General features: G+C 43.4%; 2 protein-coding genes across 2 annotated transcripts in view; both read right to left on the bottom strand.

The window, feature by feature from the left end:
- CDC23 (cell division cycle 23) overlaps positions 1–16,667 on the bottom strand; it is a 24,727-nt gene extending 8,060 nt beyond the window's left edge. The window contains exon 1 of the mRNA XM_009993487.1: positions 16,560–16,667. Within this exon, the coding sequence (XP_009991789.1) occupies positions 16,560–16,667 (108 nt within the window). The remainder of the gene's footprint in view (positions 1–16,559) is intronic.
- Positions 16,668–17,721: 1,054 nt separating this feature from the next.
- On the bottom strand, positions 17,722–23,460 carry GFRA3 (GDNF family receptor alpha 3). Its single transcript, XM_009993486.1, has 8 exons — positions 23,409–23,460; positions 22,281–22,556; positions 20,864–20,956; positions 20,081–20,426; positions 19,895–20,004; positions 18,952–19,086; positions 18,228–18,358; positions 17,722–17,925 (listed from the first exon to the last, which is right to left on the bottom strand). The coding sequence occupies exons 1-8, from the start codon at positions 23,458–23,460 to the stop codon at positions 17,791–17,793; spliced, it is 1,278 nt and encodes a 425-aa protein (XP_009991788.1). The 3' UTR covers positions 17,722–17,790.
- Positions 23,461–25,374: the final 1,914 nt, after the last annotated feature.

Below are 25,374 nucleotides of genomic sequence, written 5' to 3'. Positions count from 1 at the left end.
GTGCCTGCCAATCGGAGCGGGCGCGCGGGGCCCTTGGCGTCTGATTGGCGGGTGCCCCGTGACGTATGCGGGGCGGGGCCGCCCGGGGCCCGTGCCCCTGGGCTGAGCCCGCGCTGCTGGGGGGGCCGGGACCGGTCGGGGGGCCGGGGTCTCGGGGTCTCGGCCTCCTGCCCCAGGGGCGTCCCCTGGGGCTGCTCCGTGCCCTGGTTCCCCGCGCGCCGGGGGCCTTGCAGGGCAGTGCCTTCGTTTGCAGCCGGGAGGGGAAATTATAGCAAAACGAGGTGCTTTGGGAAAGGCTGGATACAAGGGGTCTGAACGCTCCTTTACTCTCTGGCTGTGCAGGACGGTTTCTCTTGGTGCCGTCCTTCCCTTTTTCTGACTTTTTTTAAATTCTTGAGTAGTTTGCAGCTGTCTGCACGTTATTAACTGGGCTTTGTGCCTTTCCACTAAGGTAGATACTTGCCTGGCTTAACAGATAGCTGAGGTGCAGAAGCTGATGCTTTTTGAGGTTCAAAGTGAGGAGAAACCAGGTCTTGAGATATACAGAAGAAAGGCCTTTTGGAGAAGGATGAGAAAGGGCCAGTCCTGACAGGAGCCTGTGGAGGGCCTTCCCCGGTTAGTGGCAGCTGAAAAGCTCATTCATTACTGACTGAATCTTTCTGCTAGTAGCAGAAATACTCATTGTGTCTGTGCTACTTTGCCCTCAGGTTTTAGGCTTTAGGGTCATCTGTTGGGAGTTTTGGGCCCACGTTGTATTGCATGCTGTTTTCCTGGCTGGAAACTGTTACAACATGCTTGACATGCTCCATGAGATTTCTATAATATGGACCCCTCTGCAAAGATGTACACAGTGCTCCTTGGACTCTTGCTGAAATCCAGGCAAAATGTCCTTCCAGGTTCCTAGTGTGTGCCACTTGGGCAGCAAGCTTTAGCTGTTCATCCGAGTGCGTTTCTAGAAGAGCAGCAGTTCTGGCTGGTGTGACACACTGAGCTGGTTAGGGAGAAAACCTTTTCCTGGTGCCCAGCCATACGGGTTTGAGTGTGAATAGCTGTCCCTGCAGTAATTCACCAGCTGCTGAAATTGTTAGTTGTGGTTCCAGCTGTTCGGCAGAAGGTGGCGTTTGGACTCTTTCTTGCAGCAGCAGGGAGGATGAAAAGGTACTTAATGATGCCTAAGAGTTCAGTAATTCAATTTCTCAAGGCTTGCTTCATAATGAGAACTCGTAATTCCTCCTGTCATTCCATTGTGGAATGGATGTGGCTTTTAAGTGACACCCAGAGCTGGCTTTTAGAGCAAAGGACTAATTAAATCCTCTGTGCATGAAAGCTAATAAAATCTTGGGGAGATTCAGATTACCTTAGCTGTGCTAGGTGGGTGCTGTTGGAAGGGCAGGGGTTTGTTAGTGTCCTTGCACAGCTGCTCCCTCACAGAAACATGGTAACAAAACGTGAGGAGGTCCGTGTGGGTGGGGGCAGTTACCTCTGTCCTACAAACGGGTTCTGTAGATACGGCTGCTTTCAAAGGGTTCTTTTTTTCCTACCTTAAAATCTTCACCTGTACAGCTGGTGCTAATGAAACCCAGTGTAAGTGGCCTTTGCCCAGCAAAGTGTCTTGCCCAAGCTGGGAATTTCATCTGCTGACAGAGAAAATCCAGACTTCTGCACTATCTGCGTTCAGCTTCTTTATGATGATACTGCACAACTATGCTTTTTAAACTTGTTTACAAATCAGCTGCTATTGCAGGTTCTTTTATAATTTTACATGGGGAAATTTGATATACTAAGAACTTATTTTCTACCGTTGGTTTTGTTCTCTGGCACAGTTAATGCAACTGCTGCTTTTGCTTGTACAGTTTGCCAGGACATCATTCAGGTTAGAGTTTGGAAACCATGTGACCCTGGGATGTGAGGGAAACCATTTGTACTTGATTTACATTGAGACTGAAGAATAAATTCTCACGAGCTGTGGATGCTTTCAAAAGACAGGAGATTGCCTGTCAGAAGTGAAATGCACGTGTTTGGCTTTCCTGACAGGAACTCCTTTCATTCTGGTACTGACTGGTTATTACAGCAGCAAAAGTGACAACCTGTCACTGGTCCCAGTAGTTCTGGAGGTGATTACTGGCAGAGTCATTAACAATTGTTTCAGGTAGAGTAAATCTTTTACGTCCAAGGCAGGTCTGTGAGTGGACGAAGTGGGAACACAAAGTAAACATAGAAAGAATGCAAACCCACAGGAGGAGAATGGATTGTTAAGTATAAACTAGGGGTCTGACAAGTAATATGAAATTAAGAATGTTACAGAAAAAGCAAAACAAAGCTTCCTAGTGAGGGGCATTAGTGTGGACACTGGTCTTGTAGGGGCAAAACCAGATATTATGTGCTGTGGAACACTTGAAATGCACTGGAAAATAGGATGTTAGGGTTTGCAGCCTTTGGGCAGAATGGAATGGGTGGTTTTTAATTATTTTTCCACCTTAAATTTGTGATTTCTCCCCATTATTTCTTCATGTATATACCAATTCTTAATGCTGTAATTCATATGAACTGCATAACAAGAAGAGAGCCATTTGTTAATTATGGGGAGTTAGGTGCAGGATATCTTGTGACAAAGTTGCTTTATAGTCCTCAGTCAGTGCTGACCAGTGATGTCTGGTGGCAAGACAGCCTGTTACCATGGGGGATGGAGCACAGAATATGACCTTTTTTCCTGGCTGTTTGATGCAGTGCTGCCCACCCTTTGCCCTGAGGTGACAGATGATGACAGAAGACACTGCAGGGCAGGTTTATAACTGCCCTGACTGAAAGCAGACATGTCTTCATTACAGACATGATAGAATGACAGATAGAATAATGTAATTCACTGCAAAAATTGTTTACTCTTTTTCATCAGAATTCAAACTACAGGCACAGAGCAGGTAGTCTTGGAAAGCACATAGTTCTTGTCCAAAAAGTTCTAGCACGCACAGCAAGGCAGCAAGCTTTGTACATCTGTGTTTTGTGTTGCAGGGATGACCTTTGTGTCCTCGAGGGGAACCTGGGGCTGTGACAGCCCATGTGCTCAGTGTGACTGTGGTACAATCTGCTCTGCTCCTCAAGACAGACTAAACAGCTGGATTTCATGTTGCAAAATATTACTTGTGGGTGAGTGTTCTTTTTCTGCTTCTCTGCTCTGCAAGGGCAGAAGACCATCTTGTGACCCAGAAGCTACTGTTAGAGCATCAGAACTATTGTATTCTCTGTTTGCAGTAGGTGCAGAATTGAGATGGGGAACATTTCAGAGCTGAATACGTTGTTAAGGTGGGGAAATCTTAACTTGAGCCATAATAACAACTTCTTCAGTATCTGAAGTAACTTCTCTGAGTCACAGCAGATAGCTGTCTTCTTTCTATACTCTTTATTGTCAGAATTCCAGGAAATCTCTGTATGACTCAAGTAATACAGCATTATGACATCAGAGTAAGCTTTTGTGTGTTATCAGCAATGTCTTTTTTTCTCTCTCTTGCTCAGATCTGAAATGCTTTCTTGGGAGATTAATTGAGATTAAGTAACATAAAATGCCTCTGAGGACTCTGGAGTCCTGCAACAGAAGTGTTTACTGTGTCTGAACTACTTCTTTATGTTGGAGAAATCCATTGACTTGAGCCATATAATTTTTTGTTTTGAAGAGATTTTATTTAATTGCAGCTTCTGATGAGCTTGAATGTAGTATCAGCTCTGCATGCACAACTAGTCCAAGTGCTCCATGGACACCAGCATGCACCATTTGCTTAGCATATTGCCCACCAAGACCCCTAGATACCACAGTGAAACTGTGAAGAAACATGCAGGTTCTTAAGGATTCTGTTATTTAAGAGCCTTCAGATTGTTGCTGAATTGCAGTTCATGCTTAAACTGAATTGTAAGAACTAGCTGAGGCTGACTGGAGTGCATGTAGTGCGCTGCTGTGCTGCCCTGTCACTGAGAAGAGGGGCTGGAGACAAGACACTGAGTGGTGGTCTTCATCTTGCAGGTGGGCAGCAGGAGTCTTTGACTAATGAGCAGCCCAGCCAGTGCTGAGACACTGCAGCTCATGGATCCCCTGACACTGCCCCATGGCTGGAGGCCGAGCTGTCTGCTGAAAGGTTAGTCCTGTGCCTTCCATCCTTGTTGTGGTGCTAATGACTGTACACCTAGGTGGTAATGAAGGAACTAATTGGACTGGAAAGTCCATTGCTGTTTTTTCATGGGACCACTAGAATCAATGTAAGAGTGAATGTGGGAGGCAGAACTGCCCCCTTCCTTGTTGGTAAAGTTTGTGCTGCAAGTAGAAGCTGTTGACAGGAACTGGTTTTTTCTCCGCTCCCCATAGGAACTGAGCATGGAAATAAACTGGTGGTCAAAGCTGCTGGTGGTTTCCTCATGCGTTAGATCTTTGTTGCTGAGCAAGTCAGTGCAGATTTCCAATGCTGGGAAACTTCTAAAAGTTCTTTCCTTGTTTGTATTTGGTCTGTCCAGGCATTATTTTTGCTTTTTTCACTTACTCTCCATTTGAGAAAAGATGAGGATGTTTTATGGTGATCAGCAATCCATTACTATGTTTTAAGGCAGCAGCATTTTATACAAATTGGAGCAGTCATTTCAACCTTAGAAAATAAATAAATGACTAGTACCCACAGCACCTCCTGATTGTAAGAGAGACTTGCGGTTGCTCAGTGCATCAGGAGAGCAGAATGCGCAGCAGCATTTCCGATTGGCATCTGGGTTCCTGAGCCTGTGTTTTGGTAGGAAGGATGTCATTGTCAGTGGGATCATTTTTAATAAAACACAGGGTTTCTCTAATATCTTTTGAACCTTAGCGTTAATTAGTGTTTTTTATAGAATTGTAGAATCGTTTTGGTTGGAAAAGACCTTCACAATCATCAGGTCCAACCATTACCCTGGCACTGCCAAGGCCACCACTGACCCATGCCCCTCAGCCATCTCCACACTTGGAAACCCCTCCAGGGATGGGGACTCCCTGGCTGCCCTGGGCAGCCTGGGCCAGGGCCTGACAACCTTTTGGGGAAGAAATTGTTCCCAAGATCCAACCTAAACCTGCCCTGGCACAAATTGAGGCCATTTTCTCTTGTCCCATCACTTGTTCCTTGGGTGAGGACACCAACCCCTCCTCACTCCAGTCTCCTTTCAGGTGGTGGTAGAGAGTGATCCGGTCTCTTCTCTGGGCAGCCTGTACCAGTGCTCAGTCACCCTCGCAGTAAAAGGAATGTTTTTTTGATGTTCAGAGGGAACCACCTGTGTTTCAGCTTGTGCCTTTTGCCCCTTGTCCTGTCACTGGGCACCATGCAGAAGTGTCTGACTCCATACTCTTGGCATCTTCCCTCAGATGTTTGTACACGGTGAGATGATCACTGTTCCAGCCTTCTCCAGGCTGAACAGTCCCACTTCTCCTTGCCTTTCCTTGTAGGAGAGATGCTCTATTCCCTTCATTATCTCTGTGGGATTCTCTCCAGTAGGTCCATGTCTCTCCTGTGCTGAGGAGCCTAGCACTGGGCACAGCACTCTAGCTGTGGCCTCACCAGTGCCAAGCAAAGGGAAGATCAGCTCCCTCCACCTGCTGACAGTGATCTTCTCAACAAAGCCAGGATGTCCTTAGCCTGCTGTGTGGCAGGGGCAACTGATGGCTGGTGTTCAGCCTGGTGTCCACCAGGACCCCAGGGCCTTTCTGCAAAGCAGCTCTCCAGCTGGGTGACCCTGGGTGACCGCAGCATCTCTTGGTGCATCTATTAAGAAAGTGATTTTCTTTGGCTTTGTGGGCCTGGTGTTAGAATGAAGTTAAAAATGTTTTCTAACAGGTTAGGTTCTACTGTGGTGGTGATATGATTAATTTTAATTAACTTTCCAGTATTGTTTTGCTCACCCCTCAAATTTGATCAGTTCTTTTGGAACTTAATCATTTGTAAGCATTGCTCAAGTGAAGGATTTCTGAGGACATTGTGAATATCCACATAAACAGCAAGGATAGATTACAGGGCTTTTATTACCTGTGCTAATTAGATTAAAATTCCTAGCTTGTTAACTGAGCTGTACTGATTCAAATGGAAGATAAAGCAGTGCACATGTAGACTTCTACCATGTTGATGAATTGCTGCAAAATTGGTTTCTGCTGTCACTGGATCTGATACAAATGCAAAATTTATTTCCTTGGTGTAACAGTGTATCATCTTAGACATCCTGAGGAAAATGAAGTTAAATATTACTAAAGTATGTTCTGCACATAATTGACTTTATTTTCTTTAATTGAGAGTGATGCTGTTCTGAAACAGACTTTAGTACATCTAAATTGTCTGGTGCTAGCTGCATGATGATGGATTAGAAAGTCCAAGAAACCCAACTGTGGCTTCTATGACAGAGCTTGTTTCCAGTTAATTTTCCACAGATCAATGAAGTTGGGATATTAAGGACCTTCAGTTTTAACTAGTGGTTTAAGTCCAACACTGATATGTAGAGTGTTAGCTTGAGCCATTGAAGTACTTAATAATTTCTGTAATCCTTGCTTTTAAACTGTTTCTGAGAGAGTTTTGTATTTTCATCCAGATGCCCCATTTGTTAAAGTCTTTTAAACATCTGTACAGAATAGGTCTCTTCTGCCTTTTAATAGCAAGAAATACAACCCCCCCAAAAACCCCACTGGATTAATGTAACAGAGATGCAATATAAGGGAATGGGTAGGGATGTTTTTAATGAAAGTATATTACTTTGTCTTTCTTAGCATCATGAAAAGTTAGGATGACTCCCAAACATCATGGGGCACATATTAAAATACAACATTATAAATGCTCCCTCAACTAGTGCTTTCTGCCTAATTGAAAACTGAAACTAAATCAAGTACATGTATTTCTGCTTAGTAAATTAGGTTTCTTTCTAGTAGTTTCATTTCAAGGAATGTTGGTGTCCTGTCCTCCTTCAGCCTCTTGGCTGCTCTAAATAAGGGAGCTAAAAGAGGTCTGTTGGTACCTAGCTCATATAATTAATTCAGTTCTACAGACATATCAAATTAATAACTAGCAAATAAGGACCCAAATAGGGCTGATTTTAAGAGTCTGGAGTTTTCTGTGAGTGACAGGTACAATAAGCAGGGGTGACTGGACTGGATCCAGTCAGTTTATAAATGGAGAAGTCAGCACTGGTAGCATGTCACAAGAGTGTAAGCACAAGATTTATTCAAGGAACATTTAATTAAACTGGAAGATAATGGAAGATACAGTGTGTAGCTCTTCCATTATAGAAAGTGCTACATTGCTTAGATTATTTATTACTAGGGAGAAATAATGGCTCCATATTTTCTTCAGGGCACGAAGTGCTGTATAACATTTTAAAGCTACACAGATTACACTGATATAAATTTTAGAATTTTTATTTTATTGAGTTATGTTTTGGACTGTATATTCAAAAGCAATAAATACTGGTGAAGAGTTTGGGGTGCTGTTACTTAAAAAGCACATTACAAATACTACAAAAGGCAGTAGTGGAGCCATAGGTTATGATCCAATTCCTGGTGTCAGTATGTGCTGCTTGAATTGATAGCCAGTTCTTGCTAGGCATGACACCTCCTTAATATACTCTGTTGTGTCATAGGATGTTGTCTGTTAAAATAGTTTATGGTTCCCTAGAAAGGATTTGTAATTTTTTTATTATATTTTTTTTTCCCTTTTTCCCCTGTGATTTTTGAGTTGTTTGATGGAGAGAACTTGGATGTGTGTGGTGCTTGTCAGCTGGAGATTTATGGTGGTGCATCTTTATGTTGCTGGGCAATTATCCATGTTGTATTCTGTGGAAGTTGCATAAGGGGAATCTGATCTTTGGAATGGATTTCAGGGGCATAATTTTTCAAAACAGTTGTGTATGAAGGTTGATTGAACAATACCTTCAATTCACACAGCAATAAAGTGCCCTAGGTTGTACAGCTGTGTAATGTGAACATGATGCTGGTTTATTTTTGTTTCGTTCTCTTATGGACCTACTTGTTTCTTATAGATAAATAATTTCAGAGGAAAGATTTGGGTTTGTTTTGTAACATCCAATAGGAAATTTGTAATACAGCTGCTGTGTGCTACTTTTAAAACAAGGTCAAATTCAGTATTTTAAGAATAACTTCAGGTTAGGTGATAAGATGGTATTGCAGTTTTACTTAGGGAAATACAGAACAGAAAGTGTTTTAAGTGTTTGCCATGGGAAGTGTCTGCATCTGTATGTCACTGCCTGTCACGTTCATACCTGTTCCAGGAGTTGTCAGTGAAGTGTTTCACACTTGCTGATTTCCATATTGATCTGAATTCTCTGCAGAGGTTATAAATCCAGGGCACAAACTGTCAGTCTGGCATGACTGACAGGTTCTTCATTAACGAAGCCTAGAACTGAAATTGCACAAAGGAGTGGATCTGCTGTTGCTGGTATGAGGATGGCAGAGTTTTACAGGATAGATGATTTTCTGTCACTCTTTCTTAAGATAACTGTGAAAATAGTACTATTAATACATGTTGGAAAGACAGTGAGGTTGTAATAGAAGTCAGTGTGGCTTCTCCAGACTGTGGGCTGCCAGTCCTGTTTGGGAAGGTTTCTACCTTAATCTGACATCTTGTTTAGCACTGATAACACTAGCGAGTCCAATTAAAGTATTTCAAGAAGACATCCCCATGCAAGATTCCATTGATTGGCCGCTAATGTGTATTGAATTTTAGCTAAATAGAGCCCCGGGTGCTGTGCTGGAAAGCAGGGGAGCTTGCTGTCCAAGTTCTTAATTCCTTTTATATCGATTTGGCTGCTAATGATATAACCTTCTACTCTAATTAACTGACATATGCATTAGGCTGAACAAGAGCCCCCTGCTTGAAGCTGTCCACTTGTTTGTGTTATGAAATGTGTTCTTCTTTTATGCTAGGCTTTGTCCAGATTAGCTCAGTCTACACAAAGTAGATCATCTAAAGGATGGACTTTTATACCTTGTAAAACAAGTTTTCCTTCCTGGTCTCTGCTTGTCCAGGGCTTAAGTTGCTGGCCAGCCTGGCCCCAGCTGGTTCACTGCTTGGATGCTTTTCTAACTCTTCTCAGTGGATTCCTTGCTCCTTCGACTGATTTGAGGCTGTCAGGAAAGGTTTAAGTTTAGATCAAGATGGGGTATGAAGACCTGAGGGTAAATAGGTCATTTTCTGTGTCTTAGGTCATGAAGCAACCATCAGATGTAAATTACTAAATCAAGCTAAAACATTGTTGCATTGGAAGGGGTAACCTCTTATGAAACCATGTTGCCAAGTCTACAAACTGCCAGTTCTCAGATTGGGAAATTTTTATTTTTTTTCCACACATGCAAAATAAAGTGCATTATTTTAGTGCAAAAGTGTTTTCACATTTTTAAATTCAAGTCACTAGTTTGCAGAAGTTCATCCCCAGCAGCTATTCTGTTTTGTCACGTGTGCTGTTGCTGTGATGCGTTCACACATTTGCTTTGGGGGAAAGCTTTCCTCTGTACCAATTAACTACCTTCCTGCACAGGACACACAGCCTTTCACAAAAGTTACTGGAGCAAAAACACACTCAGTAATGAAGTTCAGTATACTAATAAAGTAAAAATAAGAGGATTCAGGTTAAGTAGAGTGTGATACATTAGTCTTGCTATTGTATTTTTACTTTATGCAGACTGAGAATTACTGGGTGTCACAAAATCTGGTTCCACATTCAGTGCTGGAAGTTTTTTGTCTCCCAGAAAAATCTCAACAGCAGCTGAGTTGCACACACTTGATGAGTATCTGAAGGTCACCATCTCATCTGAGAACTGGAATTCTTTAATTAGAAAACAGGTATTTTCCTTTCCAAGAGGAGGCTTTTAAAATTTTTTTCCCCTGTAGGCATTAAGGGAACAAATCTTCAGTCCTGACAAAACAAATACACCATGAAATTTCTGTTTGATATTCAGTGTGAAGCTAAGACAGCTTTTAAATTGTAACTAAATAGGTGCTTAAGTATTGTTGAAAGAGAGCAGAAGTGAATTTCCTAGACTGCTGGTTCTACTTCCCTGGCAAGTAGAGCTCAGGAAACTATGCTTAACACCTGGCTCACACCTCTTTTAAGTCCTGTCGATTCCTAGTTATGCTCTTAGGGATATATTGACTAATTAATTTTACTTGAAGCAATGCAACCAGTCCCAATTTAATTCTTGATTCATCACTTTTGATTTACCAGACACTTGCATGTGTAATTAGTGCTGTCACCTTCTGTTAATAGAAACTCTGTACATGTTGTAATAGCAATGATTATATATTCTGCTAGGTCATAGTGTTGCTTTTGCATTATCTGGTTTCTTTCCAGCCAGCAGCTGTGAGCAGCAGAGGAATAATGAAGCAGCATAATCCAGAAAACAGAGGAATAGTAAACAATTTTTCAGTCTGGCAAAAGGTTAACTTGAGTGTCCCCAGAGGTGTCTGGTGGGTTTGTCAGCAGTTTTAGGAGAAAAGTAATTGGCAGAGAGATGAGCAGTACCCAAAATTAGACAGGGTGCCTGAGATCTGTGGTCATCAAAGGGATCTAATGAAGCTGAAGGAGTAGGTTATATGATTACAGCTGAAATTTGGTGTTGACAGGTATTAGAGAATACACACAAGAAGGAATGATTGGAATACTCCTGCTTATGGGGCTTGATATTGCATAAAACAACTTTAAAAGATGCAGGTATCACTGTGGCCAAGACAAAGGCTTCTGTTCAGTGAGCAAGAGTGGTTAGAAGGGGAATATCCATCTTAAGATTTGTATTTGCATATTAAGAATGAAGTGTTTGTTGCACTAAAAATGTGCTTCTGCAGCTCCAAGTTGGATCTAGAATAGCAATCAGCTGTGTAGTGGATTTGGGGGCCTGGACTACTTATGCCTTAAAAATTTTGCACAGGGCTGGACTGAAATTGAGAAAAAAGATGGGGAAGTCTTTGAACTGATTTCTGCTGGAATCTGCTCTGATTTGGAATGATGGGAATGAAATCCAATGAGTTTGAGGCTGGAAGAATTAGTTGCTAATCTCACATTTCTACAAAGACTGAGCAATTCCCGTTGTACAGCCCTGAAAAAACAATGGAGCCCTGGGGATCACTGGCACAACAAGCTGCTGAGAGCCACTAGCACTTAGCAAAATTGACTTCAGTTAATCCAAAGATTCTTTAGGGAGAGGGGAAAAAAAACAACAAAACTGCAGGTTTGGGAAGCTGCAGAACAAGTAACTGTGTGTAAATGGTTGAAGAAATGTTAGTTCCTTGCACTAGAGTTCAGTGACTAACATTGATGGGGTCTGATGGGGAAACTTAAGTAGAAGGACCTATTAGCTAACCTATAACCTATTAGCTATTTAAATGCTAGACTGGTGGGGAAAAAAAAGTGAAAAGGAGGAGACCACAGGGGCACATTGCTCACCCGTTATTAAAACATGTATTGAGTGAGTTTGTAACTGATTATAACTGATACACACAGCTCTTTAAACACCCTGGGTGCCTTTTTTTTTTTTTTTTTTTTTTTTAAGAACCCATAGTGAAATCTCTGGTGTGGGACTCTAAACTGGCTTTAAGGTTATAATAGTGTCTTTTTCTTAGGAGAGAACACATTTTGTTATGCTTTGCTTTTAACTGTCGAGTGCTAGATGTTTTAAAATAAATCTGTGGGGGAATCACCCTTCCTGGAGTGTATTGGAATGCTTGATGATAAAAGAACAAAGCCAGAATAACTAAAATAGGACAAATATTGTGGAAGATAGTTTTGAAAAGTTTCTATTTGCCTTGTGTCAGGACTTAAGAGAGCAGGAAGCCTCCTGTGTCATCAAGTTCAGTCCCTGTTACCACAGTCACAAGTTCATACAGATAATCTGTCACATAATATGTGTTTTTTTCTGAGAGTGTGTTATGATTTATATGTTTATATGTTATAAATATTTTTATTTTAGTGGAATTTAAATTAGTCACTTGTGGATGCCAGGGGAATTTATCTGCAGCAGCATTTCCAGCATTATAAAACACCCTCCAGCTTTTTCTTGCTGAATGTGTCACTCAAAACCAACATTTTGATTGTGGCTTTCTGTATGTGTTGCAGTGCAAGTGTCTCCATGTCATGTTCCTCTCTGACCCAGTGCCAAAGGGTTAGGAGTAGGAATGGACACAGTTTAGCACCAGAAGCCTTGATACAGGAAAACACATTGTTTTCCTTACCTGAGCAGGATTCTGGAAGGAAGAAGATGGGAATATTAAGATCAAATTGTAAATTTAGCTTTGGATGTGATTGTGGAATCCTAGATAGCTATGGCAGGAGAAGAAAACTGAAGTCTCATGCAACTATTTGTTCTTGCACTGGCTTCAGGGAGATGAACGGAGTGTGTGTGTTGTGTAATAAAAGTAGAATGAAAATTGTTAGCTATATAGTTCCAATTGCTTTAACTCTGTTTAGTGCTTTTATATAATGTTGCTCTTTATTTTGATCAGAGGTTGCTGAGATATAATTCAGTTGAAGACTAACTTACTAATTAATTTTAATTAGTCAGATAATCAGTAGAGCATTTTTCAGTCTTTTTATCCAGACACAGAGATAACTGTGATCTTCTCCAGGTTCTTAAACTCACTAGCAATTCCTTCTTGCAAAGTGCTTCTCAAGGCTCTAGTCTGCATCTCTTGGCTCTTCAGGCATCCTGTGATGTGAATTCCGTGATTCTGGCCACACAATAAAACAAAGGCAAAGATTGTTTTTTCTCCATCAGGATAAGCTATTTGAATATTGCTTAATAAATTTTGTCATCTGATATCTGGAGGGGAAGAACAGCTGTATCTCATGCCTTACAGGAAAACAGGTGGGACCAATAAAAAGAAAGATGAGTCAAAAATCACACAATTATTTTGTGCTAGCTTAATGGCTGTCTTGTTCTGCCCAAAGGTAAAGACATAGTTATCAGTGCCATTTATCAGGTACACCATTTTAGTATAAACTTGTTTAAAACTGGGTAGAGCCCCTTTTTCATCTTAATTAGACAGTAACCCATTGATTCCAAGTGGGCCTTCATTTTCTAATTATTTAGTACATAAGATAATGTCATTAAACATCTTTGAGTGGACAAGATTGCTCTAAAAGCTTTAGCTCCAGAGCTCTAATATTAGGGTTTTGGCATTCATCCCTGTGTGTGAAAAGCAGTCAGTTTGTTTACCAGGAATTTAGATTCACATTACTGGGGGAATTAGCAGTGAGCTATTAGTCTGATTGAAGCACTTAACAATTGCTGATCATCTCCTCCTAGCCTGGGGATAATGGAGGTGATCAGCTGTAAATGGAAGGTATGAGGGCTATTTTCATGAAGGCACTTGGAGAAAGTGCTGTATCCCCTGACCTCTGCTGGCCCTGGGGTTTGCAAGAAACCCAAACACCGAGTGGCTTCCTGGAGGAGAGCTAATCACCTATAGGAAGAGCTTCCATTAGAGATTGAAACAAGCTCAGCCTCAACAGACCCCTCCTCATCTGAAAAAATGTTCAGCCACAAAATCCCTGAGGCAGAAGGGATTGTCTGTACCAGCATCTGGCTGGGTGGGGGAAGCAGCTGAACTGGAGCTCAGTGGTGCTCCTTGGCTTCCTGCTTCCCCACTGTTGACTTTCTCTGCTTCCTTGACAGATTATTCTGAAAGTTTTCCTTCTTGTTCTTGTGTAACACTGCCTGCGATTTTAGTAAATTGAATGACTTGAGACTTTTAGAATGTATTTAAAAAGGTTATTTGTAGGTACTGAACCTGTGGCATTCTCTTGTCAACTCCAAGTTACCTTTTATTGCCAGCAGATTTTAAGAGACGTGCCAGGGATCTGTAGCCAGGAATTACTGTTCAAAGTAAAGCTTAGCTTTTTCCTGATCTGTGATAGATATTGTGTTCTGCTTTAAAAGGAAAACTGCGGTCACTGGATTTTCACTGAAACACATTTGTTGGAGGTAGTAGGAATTATTTTAATGAGACAAGGGGACAGTAATTTTGGACTGCTGAATCCAAGGCTTATTTCTTGGATCACTTTGCAAGAAGTGTACATTGCTTCTCCCACTTGTCACACAAGAAACAACTTAACACAATGACTGAGCTCTCTGCTGTAGAAGGACTGTTCAAATGCCCTTTGTAAATGCTACATGAGACCATGTGAAGGGATCTAAAGCTATGTCAGAGCTCTAGAAGCCACGTGTGAAGTACCTGACAGTGAGTAATGTCTGTAAAAGTTGTTAAGATTGCTTTGTAAGAGATTCTGTTCTTTAAATTTCTTTCCCCTAATGCTTCTAGCAGCAGAAGACAAGGAGTGTAGCTTCTGTTAAATGCAAAGGCAGGCAGGAGACTTCTAGAGTTGCAAGATAAATTTTATTACTGAGATTTGGCATTATTTTACACTTCTAAAAATAATCTACAATTATAAGGTTCCCTCCTTGTATATGCTTGCTAAGAGCTCAATGTTAAGACTGTCGGGATAGAGAATTTTTATTAGATTACTTGTGTATTTAGACTGAAGATACTCACGTGATGTTGTATTCCAGTTTCTGGGGAAAAGAAGCTGAGCAGTTTTTGTAAATTGATCTGTAGTATGGTTAGTAAGAACTGTTCTGAATGGGTTTAGGTAACTGTGCCAGTCTTTGGACATCAGTGGTGCTAACATTGGCATGACATTTCTAGTAGTCATTGTACTTGTGCATGCATGTCTGCTGTGTAGTTGCATGAGGTATCTGGAGATCAGGTGTTACAAAAATCCAAGCAAAAATGGGTTTGTGCTCAGAGCAGTGTGAGTACCTGTGAATGCAGGTGTACCTAGAGGTGAATTTTGTTTGCAATTATTGATGAAGAAGACTTAAGAGGCCCCCACGTATATAAAGGTGCATATCTACATACAAGAGACATAGGACACTTGGAAAAAAACCCAAGCTGACATGTTTTGCTTTAATTTCAGTCTAGAGCAGAATTTGAGTGTCAAGTGTTTTCCTATGTAAATCAGGACATGACAGGAGGCTGCAATTGTAATGAAGAACCCTCTTAGCCAGGGTATGGGGCTAGAAGTCCAAGGTGCCTGGAATAGGAACAACAAAATGCTAATACCTTTATCCACATCAACCTGTCTTAGAGCATTAAAGTGAGGAAAGATGACAGTGGAGATGAGTGGAAGATGAATACAGTACACTGTAGGTATGTTACAGACAGCTCAGGGAAATCTACTCCATTATTCTCAAAATACCCTCACTGATCTGTGGGATATTGGAAAGAACAACCTTGTCTTCCCTGTCATTCTCCACTAAATTCTGGAGATGACAGATGCTATTACACTAGTTGAGAGTCTTGACCATGGAGGATGGTCTAATGTATATTCTAATATGGTAACATGGACTCTGTTTTCATTAAAGAATGGTTGCAAACATGTAGAAACAGTGCTGCCTCTGGATCCAAATAGCCTTATTTCAGTAGGTAATCAGAAATACTAGCATTCGTACTCCTCTTTATTAAGAAGACAAGATATTTGCTCCTACTGCATGGAAATAGGATGTTGCTTCTCTGTGCAACAGAGGAGATGGTTCAGCTCCACACAGTGACTTCCTTGTTCTACCTGCCCAGGAAGTAGAGAGAAGGCTGGAATTTGAAATGGAAGTATAACCACTGCAGAAAGACAATTACTCTGACAATTACTAATCTATTACAGATTCTGTAATGAGAAGGTGTCTGACAGTGACTGGGAACCATGGCATGTTACCTAGCTGATGCTTCCCTGGCAACAGATCAAGCACAGTGTAAAAAGAAATACCCACCCATTCTGCATCTGTCAGGACGTGACAGTGTTTGGTGGTGTGTAATGTCCAGGTCTCCTGTGCCTCAGTGTGAGCAAGGAGCACTGCACATGTGCATGGAGGAGCTGCCTTGAGCTGAGGTTCCAGCTATCCTGAAAGCACAGGCTGGCTGGTGAGGCAACTCTTGCACACAATTGATTGTGGACTATTAACCTATGCTCAGAAATCAATATATACTTAATATACACTTAACACCACATTTTAACAGGCAAATGCAGTACAAAATAACCACAGTTACACAGTGCACACGTTTACAGTCAGAATAAACAGATCATGAAATACAGCTTGGCAGAGAAGATCAGGCAGGCAGTGCAAAGGGGACAGTGATGACTTCAGAATGTGGATAGGTACAAGGTAGTTGCAGCTCCCAAATATTTTTGCAATGGAATGTTCCAGGGGTTTTGCAGTCAGTACAGTTTCAATATATATTGAATTATTCTCTCAGCATGACTGAGAAGGTTGGTCCTAAGGCCAGGCAAGGTCATCCTTTGTTAGACAAGACTAAACTTATTGGGACTGAGCACAGAAGTTCATCTTAACCCACAAAACCCAAGTCTGTTGCTAGCTGTGACAATGGATAATATATGTTGCAAGAGGCAAACCAGAAAGGAGCAAGAATATGAACTGTAGTGTCCTTGACCTGGGATGGTATTTTTCATGAAATTAATGGATTTTAAAAGGGAACTGAAAGCAATTCAGAACTGGTGCCTACCAGGACTTTATATTTATTGAGATCTACTTGCAACCCACCCTGGAGCCCAGACTCTTCAGGATGGTTTGCTGTTCCCTGTGCCTGGACAGGCTTGAGGAACAGACCCATAGGAGCCTCATGAAGTTCAACAAGGCCAATGGCAAGGTCCTGTGCCTGGCTGGGACAATCCCTAACTTCAGAGCACACTGGGGCATGAGTGGAGTTGGAGCAGCACTGCAGAAGAAGATCTAAGGATCCTGGTAGATGAGGAATCAGAGGCAAGGCAGCAATGTGGGCCTGCAGCCCAGAAGGCAGAATTGTATCCCGGGCTGCATCAAAAGCGTCGTGGCCAGTGGGTTGAGAGGCAATTCTGCCCCTCTGCTCTGCCCTCCCTGGGGTCCTGTGTCCAGCCAAGCACCAGGCAGACATGAGCCTGTTTGGGCAGGGGCAGAGGAGGCTGCAAAGGTGATGAGAGGGCTGGAGAACCTCTCCTGTGACAAAAGGCTGAGGCAGTTGTCAGAGTTTGGCCTGAGGAGAGAAGGCTCTGGGGAGATCTTGTTGTGGCCTTTCAATAGATGAAGGGGGATCACAAGAAAGACAGGGACTTTTTGCCAGGACAAGAGGCAGTGGTTTTAAACGGATTTATATTGGACATGAGGAAGATATTCTTTACTATGAGAGTGGCAAGACCTTGACCCAGGTTGCAAAGAGAAGCTGTGGCTGCCCCATCTCTTGGAGAGTTAAAAGTCAGGTTGGATGGGGCTTGGAGCAACCTGGTCTAGTAAGAGATGTTGCTGCCCGTGGCAGGGGGTTTGGACTAATTGATCTTTAAAGGTCCCTTCCAACCCAAACCATTCTAGGATTGTATGCCTGAGGAAAAGCTCCAGAAGATGGGGTGGCAGGATACACTTAGTCAGGTCCCTCCCTGCAGTCTGAAACAAAACCCTGCACAAATTCTGACAGAACTTGGAGCTTTGTTTTAAAATACTGCACTGGAACACTATCCTGGCTGTCACTCAGAATGCTAACATGGCAGAAGCAATGGTGGACACCACATCTGCAGAGCTCAGTGCAAACTGACTGGGGAGAAGCAGGGTGCAGGTTGTGAGGAGGCTTTTAGTGACTGTATTAGGCTGTTTCATTCCTCTTTTTTGAAAGGTTTCCATTTCCAAAAGGTAGTTCAGTAGTGGGAGGTGTCTGCATATGGAATAAGATTAAGACTATGGGAATGAAAGATGCCATTTATGCCAAGTTAAAGGGGGCTCAGCAATAGAGGCAGGAACAGAACCAGAGATGGCCAAGAAACAGCAGCTCCAGAATACACAGAGGAGGCCATAGGCATACTGCTGTGTTCAGAGATGTCTTGCTGTGTCTTCCCTTCAGCCACCTAGGAAATGAGAAGGAGGAATGAATCCCAGTTAGACACATCTCTGCTCAAACATCTGGCTGCAGAACCTCCAATCTGAGCACTGATGTAGACCATAGGAAACTCCTGTGGCCAGGCAGCACAGCCTCCTGTTCCTGCTTGTCTGGAAAGGAACAGCTTGAGGTAACGTGGTCCAGAATTCTACAGGTGGTATCCCTCACTTTGCAGTCCAGGATCTCACATTTCTAGATACAAGGTTTTTCAGCTACTGTCTCTAGGTTACTTGTCTCGCTGCTTTGTGAAGGCAACAAAGCAATGCATACCTGGGACATGTCTGAAGCAAGAGATGTGCTGGCACTGTCTCCTTGGAAGCTTAGGGAAGATGAATAAAATAAGTCTTCCTGTTGTTCTAGAGCTGCCTGCTTCAGGTGCATTTGAGACCAAATGGTATTTTCTGCAAACAGAAGCAGAGCAAGAGTCTTATTGTGCTTTTCTTGATCACACCTCAGAATCTAGTGAACTGAAGCCTAGGGAAGCTGTTTTAGGAAACACACTCACACGCTGTTCCTCTTTGATTTAGAAAATACCTTTCTCTGCTCAGTGAATGGCCTGTTAGTTTGTGGATTTATTTGTGAGGTGGAGCAGACTGCAAAGGGAATCTGCAGTGTTCTTAGGTCCTTCTGGGATTTCCCCAGCTGTCTGTTTTGTAAGGAGCAGGTATGTGGTATCTCAGATGGGATGTTTAGGTTGTAGGTGTATCTATAGTGCTGGTTGTAAGGCTTTTCTATACAGCAGGAGGTAGTTTTAAACATTAATAATTTATCTAATGATGCTGGTTTCTTTAATATTCTTTGGAAGCTTCTACAAACATAAAATATTTAAGTCTTATTAAGGTCCATTACTAAATGCTAGAGAGATCACATAGACACTGCAGAAGAAGACAGAGCCCTATGCAAAAGCAATGCAACGTAGGATCTTTAGATCAACAGGATTTAATTTCCCTATGCTGAGCTGTTTCTCTGATTCTGTGATATGATTGATGCTTACCAAGGCATTTGTTGCTCTCAAACATGCTGAGTATCTGGTCACACTTCTCCTTCTGGTTGCCGCTGCTCTCACACGTGCACCACAGGGAAACCTCCACGCTGGAGTTGCTGACATAATTGGGTGTCATAGGTGTGCCTGTCCCAAAACCCCAGAAACTGGAATCAGAATTTACTTCACCAAATGAAAGAAGCATCATGAGTTCTGCTGCACTACAGGGAGTGCTGCCCTGGAGGGAAAAGCCTTCAAGTCAGGAGCTCCTGCAAGGTGACCCAGGCCTGCTGAATCAGTCTGCTGGGCTGTGAGTCTAGACATGGCTGTCCCTCGCCCTGCTGGTGCCCTGGGGCTGGTGCAGGCACTGGGCTGAGGGCTGTGCACCCTGCAGTGCTGGCACAGGGCAGTGTGGGGTGGCCAGATGCCTTCTGCCAGAGCTGAGCTGCACTCCTGGAGGGTCCCAGGCAGAGTCCATTTAGCACTAAACAGCAAAGACATCTGGGAAACTGGAAGGTATAATCTAGATTTACCCTGATACCAGAGTTGCCAGTTTATTATAATCTGTCTTCCAGTGTTCTTCATTTGCTGGACTCCCATAGGGAGCAGGCATGACTTAGTTCATACAGGCCCAGAGACCCCATTGGTCGGACCTTTAGAGTACTCTGCACCAGCTGATGATGCACAAAGGTGTTAAAAAATCTCAGGCAAGTGCTGCTGATTTGACAGGAGAAGACGGGACAAAGTAAAGCAATAAATGCTACGGAAGACCTCGCTTTGGGCTGCCTGTACCTCAGAAGCAAGAGGGAGCACTACCACCAATCAGCTAAGGCATACTGGTATACTGAGCACAATCTCCAGCAGGAGAGCAAGATGGGCCTTCACAGCATCAGTGTGCCTCCAAGTTTGTGTCCTCAAAGCATCCACCCTGTACATTCCTGAGGATGTCACTTACCAATCATCCCCATGTAAGCCTGCAGGCATGCAGCATGGTTGTGCTGAGAGCAACCATCTGGAGACGTGTCTGCAGGTTGACAGTTCTGTTGAAAGTCAGCCAGTCGGGATCTGCAGGAAGGAAAATGAGACTATCAGTGTCTATGCTGTTCTTCTCTTGGCTAATGTCTGCTGCTGCTGGACCTACTTGCAGATATGATCTTCTAAGCAGGAGTCCAGAAGCCAGAGGCAGTTGGGTTTGGTGTTATACTGGAAGGAACAATCAGGAACAATAGTTTTCCGGCGTCGTTCTCCACAAAGTTCATCTTGACATGGGCAGAACAGGATCCTTTTGGTGAAATCCTCAGGGACTTTCTCAAAGAAATTCCTTAGGCCTCGGTGGCATTTGCGGCGGTCACACGTGTCCTCACTGCCTGCCCCCTTCGTGCAGATGGAGGCGTAGTCTGTGCGCAGGCGAACGCACTTCTTGCTCAGATTACAGACGTGAGTTGCTTTCAGGCATGGATTTGTTGCATCTCCTGCTATCTCTGATCCTATCAAGCCAAAAGAAACCCAGAAACAATGAAACAAGTCTGCAGAAGAGATGCTGTGTGGAGCAAGTAGCCCTTATCGTGATGGTCAGTTTGGGAAAATCAAAAAGAACAAAGCAAATCAGCCCTGCTGTGTGCCTGGAGTATGAGACTGCAGTTACATTAGCTACAAAATCATACTTTTTATTGGTTTGTGTTAGGGTCTTTGTCTCAGAGGCTGCATCATTGTGGATTATTCCCTGTTTCACAGGCCTGGATCTATGACTAAATTTACACCTGGTAGGGGAGGATGAATTTAGGGAAGTGTATCCAGGCTGGGCATTCCTCCGATTAAAGGGGCCACCACCCCAAATAATTCTTAATAATTTTCAGCCCCTGAAAATATAAGAATAGGCAGCATTATATCATGTAACAATGACGTACAATGTAACAATCCTTACCTGATACCAGAGCTGCCAGTTTATTATAATCTGTCTTCCAGTGTTCTTCATTTGCTGGATTCTCATAGGGAGAGGTCTCCAAATTGAAATAACCTAGGCAAGATACAATATATTTTATGGAGTGGGACAAATGCTTTGGGACCAGCTTATTTATTTATTTATTTATTTTTCTCATTTGTGCCTGCTTGTTTCCTCAAGCTGAAGTTCAGAGATGCTCTGTCTTGCTCAAAGACAAACGCCACGAATGGTTCTGCTAGAAATGCAGAGGTATTACTGTACAAAAAAAGCATCATGTTTTGTCATTAGATTTCCTCTGGCTGGAATTTGGTCTGTATTGTCATTTGGTTGTTTTCAGCCTCAGAACTAGTAAGGAGATGTGCAGAACAGGCAGCCTTTAATGGGATGCCAAGAAGAAGCATCTCACTAAAGTTGGAAAGGTGTAGCATGCTCAAGGATGCCACTTGTGTGTCATAATCACACATCTGAGCCAGCAATGTGCCCTTGTGGCCAAGAAGGCCAATGGCATCCTGGGGTGCATTAGAAAGGGGGTGGTTAGTAGGTCAAGAGAGGTTCTCCTCCCCCTCTATTCTGCATTGGTGAGGCCGCATCTGGAGTCTTGTGTCCAGTTCTGGGCCCCTCAGTTCAAGAAGGACAGGGAACTGCTTGAGAGAGTCCAGCGCAGAGCTACTAAGATGATGAAGGGAGTGGAACATCTCCCTTATGAGGAGAGGCTGAGGGAGCTGGGTCTCTTTAGCTTGGAGAAAAGGAGACTGAGGGGTGACCTCATCAATGTTTACAAACATGTAAGGGGTGTCAGGGAGATGGAGTTAGGCTTTTCTCAGTGATGACCAGTGATAGGACAAGGGGTAATGGGTGCAAATTGGAGCATAGGAGGTTCAAGGTGAATATCCGAAAAAAAATTGTTACTGTGAAAGTGACAGAGCCCTGGAACAGGCTGCCCAGGGAGGTTGTGGAGTCTCCCTCACTGGAGACATTCAAAACCCACCTGGACACGTTCCTGTGTGATGTGCTCTAGGTGACCCTGCTCTGGCAGGGGGGGTTGGACTAGATGATCTTTCGAGGTCCCTTCCAACCCCTAGGATTCTATGATTCTATGATCTGTTTTCAGTGCTGGACAGAAGTGACCATTTTGAGGTGATTTGCACCACAGGACTAAATCTAACTGTCTCAGAGTAGCTATCATGGCCTCTTAGGGCCCCCAGTATATGTGAAGGGCCAGTCCCAGACCCAGATGAGTTTTCTCTGCTTATCAGAGCAGTACTGAGTTATCTTTGAGGAGATGTGGTTCCAAAGTGATATCTGCAGGTGTTGGGAAGTGTCCTTTCCCAGCTGTTTTCGGAGGGGGGGCAGGGGTGAGCCTTACTAGTACCCTGTAAATTCATGTATTGCCTCTCACCATCCGTCACGCTGGAGTGAACGGTCCAGAAGACGCGCAAGCAGCGCTCCTGCCGCCTCATGCGCCGGTGGCACCTGCAGCGCAGCAGGGAGCTGCTCCCGAGCTCCAGCTCTGCCTTCACACACCTCACCCGGCTGTCGCGGTCCAGGGGGTGCAAGCGAGTCTTAGCCAGGGCGCAGGTTTCCAGGATCCTGTAGGTGGCATTGCAGGTGGCGTCCGAGAGGCAGAGCTGCTCTGCTGCGAGGCAGTCGCTCTTTGGCAGAGCCAGCAGGTCTCCTGGTCCGGTAGAGAAAGAGATGGTTAGAATGACAGTCCTGGTGAGCGCCACCCGAGCACCGCGTCATTGTTGTGCCGGCATCCCCTTTGTAGTAAGGACTCCTCTCCAGGCCAAGCTGGTTGGTGCCTTTCACATGGAGTGGTAAAGAACAAGAGTTGTCTCCATTTAGAAGCAAAAGGATGAGTGTTAATGTATGAAAGAGGGATTAAAAGGTCAAAGGAAAATCTCAACATATTTTTTTAATAAAACCTTTTCTATAACCCTTAACTCTTCTCACGTGGCCAGCATCAGGGATGGTTCTGTGTGTCGTGGAGTGGTAAATCCCCACGGAAACCCTGGGGTGGCTGAGGCTGCTGTGAAGCAGCTTCTCTCTGAGTGATGCAAACCAGAGTGCAACCAGCACGGAGGAGCACCACGCTGTGCTGGGAGGCTGTGCTGCTGCCCTGCCTCCAGTGCACCCTGCTCAGCCAGGGACAGGCTGAGGAAGCCATTTGTAGGGTGTAAAAACAACTATTTACTTGGAAATCTCAGAAGAATAGCTTCACACAGAAGTGCTGATATGCAATCTGTTTGAGTATATAGACCCCATCCCTGACATCCCTGCCAAAAATGCAGGGGTGCAGGCTTGGCCTCCCAGCTTTCATCTGTTGGCTGACTGTGAACTCCAACCATCTGTGTGTGTGTGTGTTTGCATAATACATGCATTAATTATATATATGTGCACACACACGCCACATTATGTGGAAGTGCTAAATAATCTCCATTTAACAATATAATATTTTAAACTAGATTTTTTTTTCAGCTTTTAATTTTTTTCTCTGGTTTCTCGTTCCCCAATACTGGGGTGATACGTAGCGTGATGTTGTCACAGGTAGGTGAATTCAGTCCATAATCCTTCTTCATTTCTGTAGTAGATGAATCTCTTATTTACAGTGTAAGTACAATGAAGACCTGGAACAAGACCCATTCCTATTAACATTTATGTATAGGCTGTATGTTTCTTCCTTTCAGGACAATATTGTTTGGCCGATTTTAGGAAACGACTGAGACTTCCCTCTACCTTTAATGTTCTTGGGGCATATGTGGTTCTCTTGCTCAGCAGGTGCAGCAGCACTATTTCTGTCTGCCTTCCCTACAGATTAGAAAAAATCTGGGCACAGCTCATTACCCAGTCTACCATCCTCACCATCTAAGTTGTTCTCTCACTTCCTTCGCTTTCACTGTCTTCATCAGAGGATTTGCTGCAAGTAGCAGGCTGCTACTCTGCTAGTAGTATGCCAGCAGTGGGCTGGTCTGCTTCTCAAACTTTCTACTTTTCCTACAGCCCAGTAACACTATCTAGGTGTCTCTGTTTCGCTTGTACAAATTTCTTTGTCTTTCTAGCAGCTTATTGTACTTTGTTGTTCATCTGGCTGTTACGTAGAGACTGCATGACTTTGTCATCTCCCTGAAAAACAAATCTCTCATCAGAAAGGCTTTGTACCCAGTCCAGTGGGCTTGGTTAGGCATCAAACCTAGGCACAGCCTTAATGAACAGTCCAAGTGTGATTACACCCTGTAAGGTTGCAATTGGTGCAAATTCCCAATAGCAAATCAGTCCATTCTCTCCCAGTAGCTTTTGGAACCCTAAACTGAATGATCTGATCTATCCTACCAGGCCAGACCAAAATACCATCTCCCCCAATATCCCATCTCCCCCAGTGGCTTGCAGAGCTGCTCTAGGAGGTTCATAAAAGGGGTTTCCTATCCTAAGAATTCTGCTCAGCAAGCACGTGAGCTTGAAGTGACATTTTTAAAACTTTAAAATGATATGATAATTGCTAGGGTTGAGCAGAGCTGGGTGTAAGTTGACGGACTGTGTTGCTACCACAGGCCTGTGCCAGGTGCAGGTGAAGCTGCTGTAAACCTCAAATTTAAGACAGTCCTCCTCTACAGACACCATTTAACAGCTATGCATTGTATTCAGCCCTAATACATGACATGTCGTTCCATTTTTTAAAAAACTTGTCTAAGTATTGCAGACAGTAACATGAAAGAATGAGAAGGCCAATTCTTAACCTAGACCTATGGTGTAGGTTGCAGAACATGTTAAGATGCATGTGCATGGAGTCTCTTCTCTCATTTTTTTGGTTTTAAGTTAAAAGGTAATAATTAACAGACTATGATTATTCATACCTTAGAAAAAAGGGAGAGGTAATACAATATCCTTTTATTCTGCGTTTTCACTCCATGTTCTGTCATACATATATATATAAGTATATATTATTTTTATGTCCCTGTTGTGCCATGCTGTTGAAGGAGAGCACAATTGCAGAAGGAAAAACCTTTCTGTTACTAGGCATAGTTATCAAAACATTTGTGGTATTTGGATATGGAAAACTGTGGGATATCTACTGTTATCATGTGGCTGAAGTGCCACTGAGGTCTCAGTGCAATAGCCCATTTTTACAGTAGTCATTATGATATTCAGGAGCTGCAGCTTGTTCTGAACGTAAAACACTGACATCCCACAGCAGGGTCTAGGAGTGCTCCAGAGCAATTTTGTAGTTTCTGTATTTCTGGTCACGTCAGCCATGAAGACTGCACAGCAGATTAATTGGAAAAGGAGTAATTTCTATCCTCGGCTCTTGTGACTTGGAAGCAGTAGAAGGCAGAGTACAACAAACGGCTCCATCTCCGCAGGAGCTCCTTGCCTTGGTCTTTACAAACGGAGCCTCATGTCGGAGAACTACCAGCCCGCAGCACTTGGGAGGGGGATGCGCCGAGGGAAGGCGTCAAAAAGAGCTCCCAGCAAAGTTGGGTGTGAGCGCGGGGCGA

Source organism: Chaetura pelagica, unplaced genomic scaffold (genome assembly GCF_000747805.2).
Source record: "Chaetura pelagica isolate M959 unplaced genomic scaffold, ChaPel_1.0 scaffold543, whole genome shotgun sequence".
Taxonomy (NCBI): domain Eukaryota; kingdom Metazoa; phylum Chordata; class Aves; order Apodiformes; family Apodidae; genus Chaetura; species Chaetura pelagica.
Note: the sequence above shows the minus strand (reverse complement) of the source record. Positions and strands in the feature narration are given on the sequence as shown.

Excerpts from the sequence above, each read along its gene's own strand:
- GFRA3 (XM_009993486.1), bottom strand. The coding sequence starts at position 23,460 with ATGAAGAAGGATTATGGACTGAATTCACCTACCTGTGACAACATCACG. Across the intron at positions 20,427-20,863 it reads ACTGGCAGCTCTGGTATCAG|GATCAGAGATAGCAGGAGAT; the intron begins GTAAGGATTGTT and ends TTGGCTTGATAG. Across the intron at positions 19,087-19,894 it reads GGCTTACATGGGGATGATTG|GCACACCTATGACACCCAAT; the intron begins GTAAGTGACATC and ends GTTTTGGGACAG.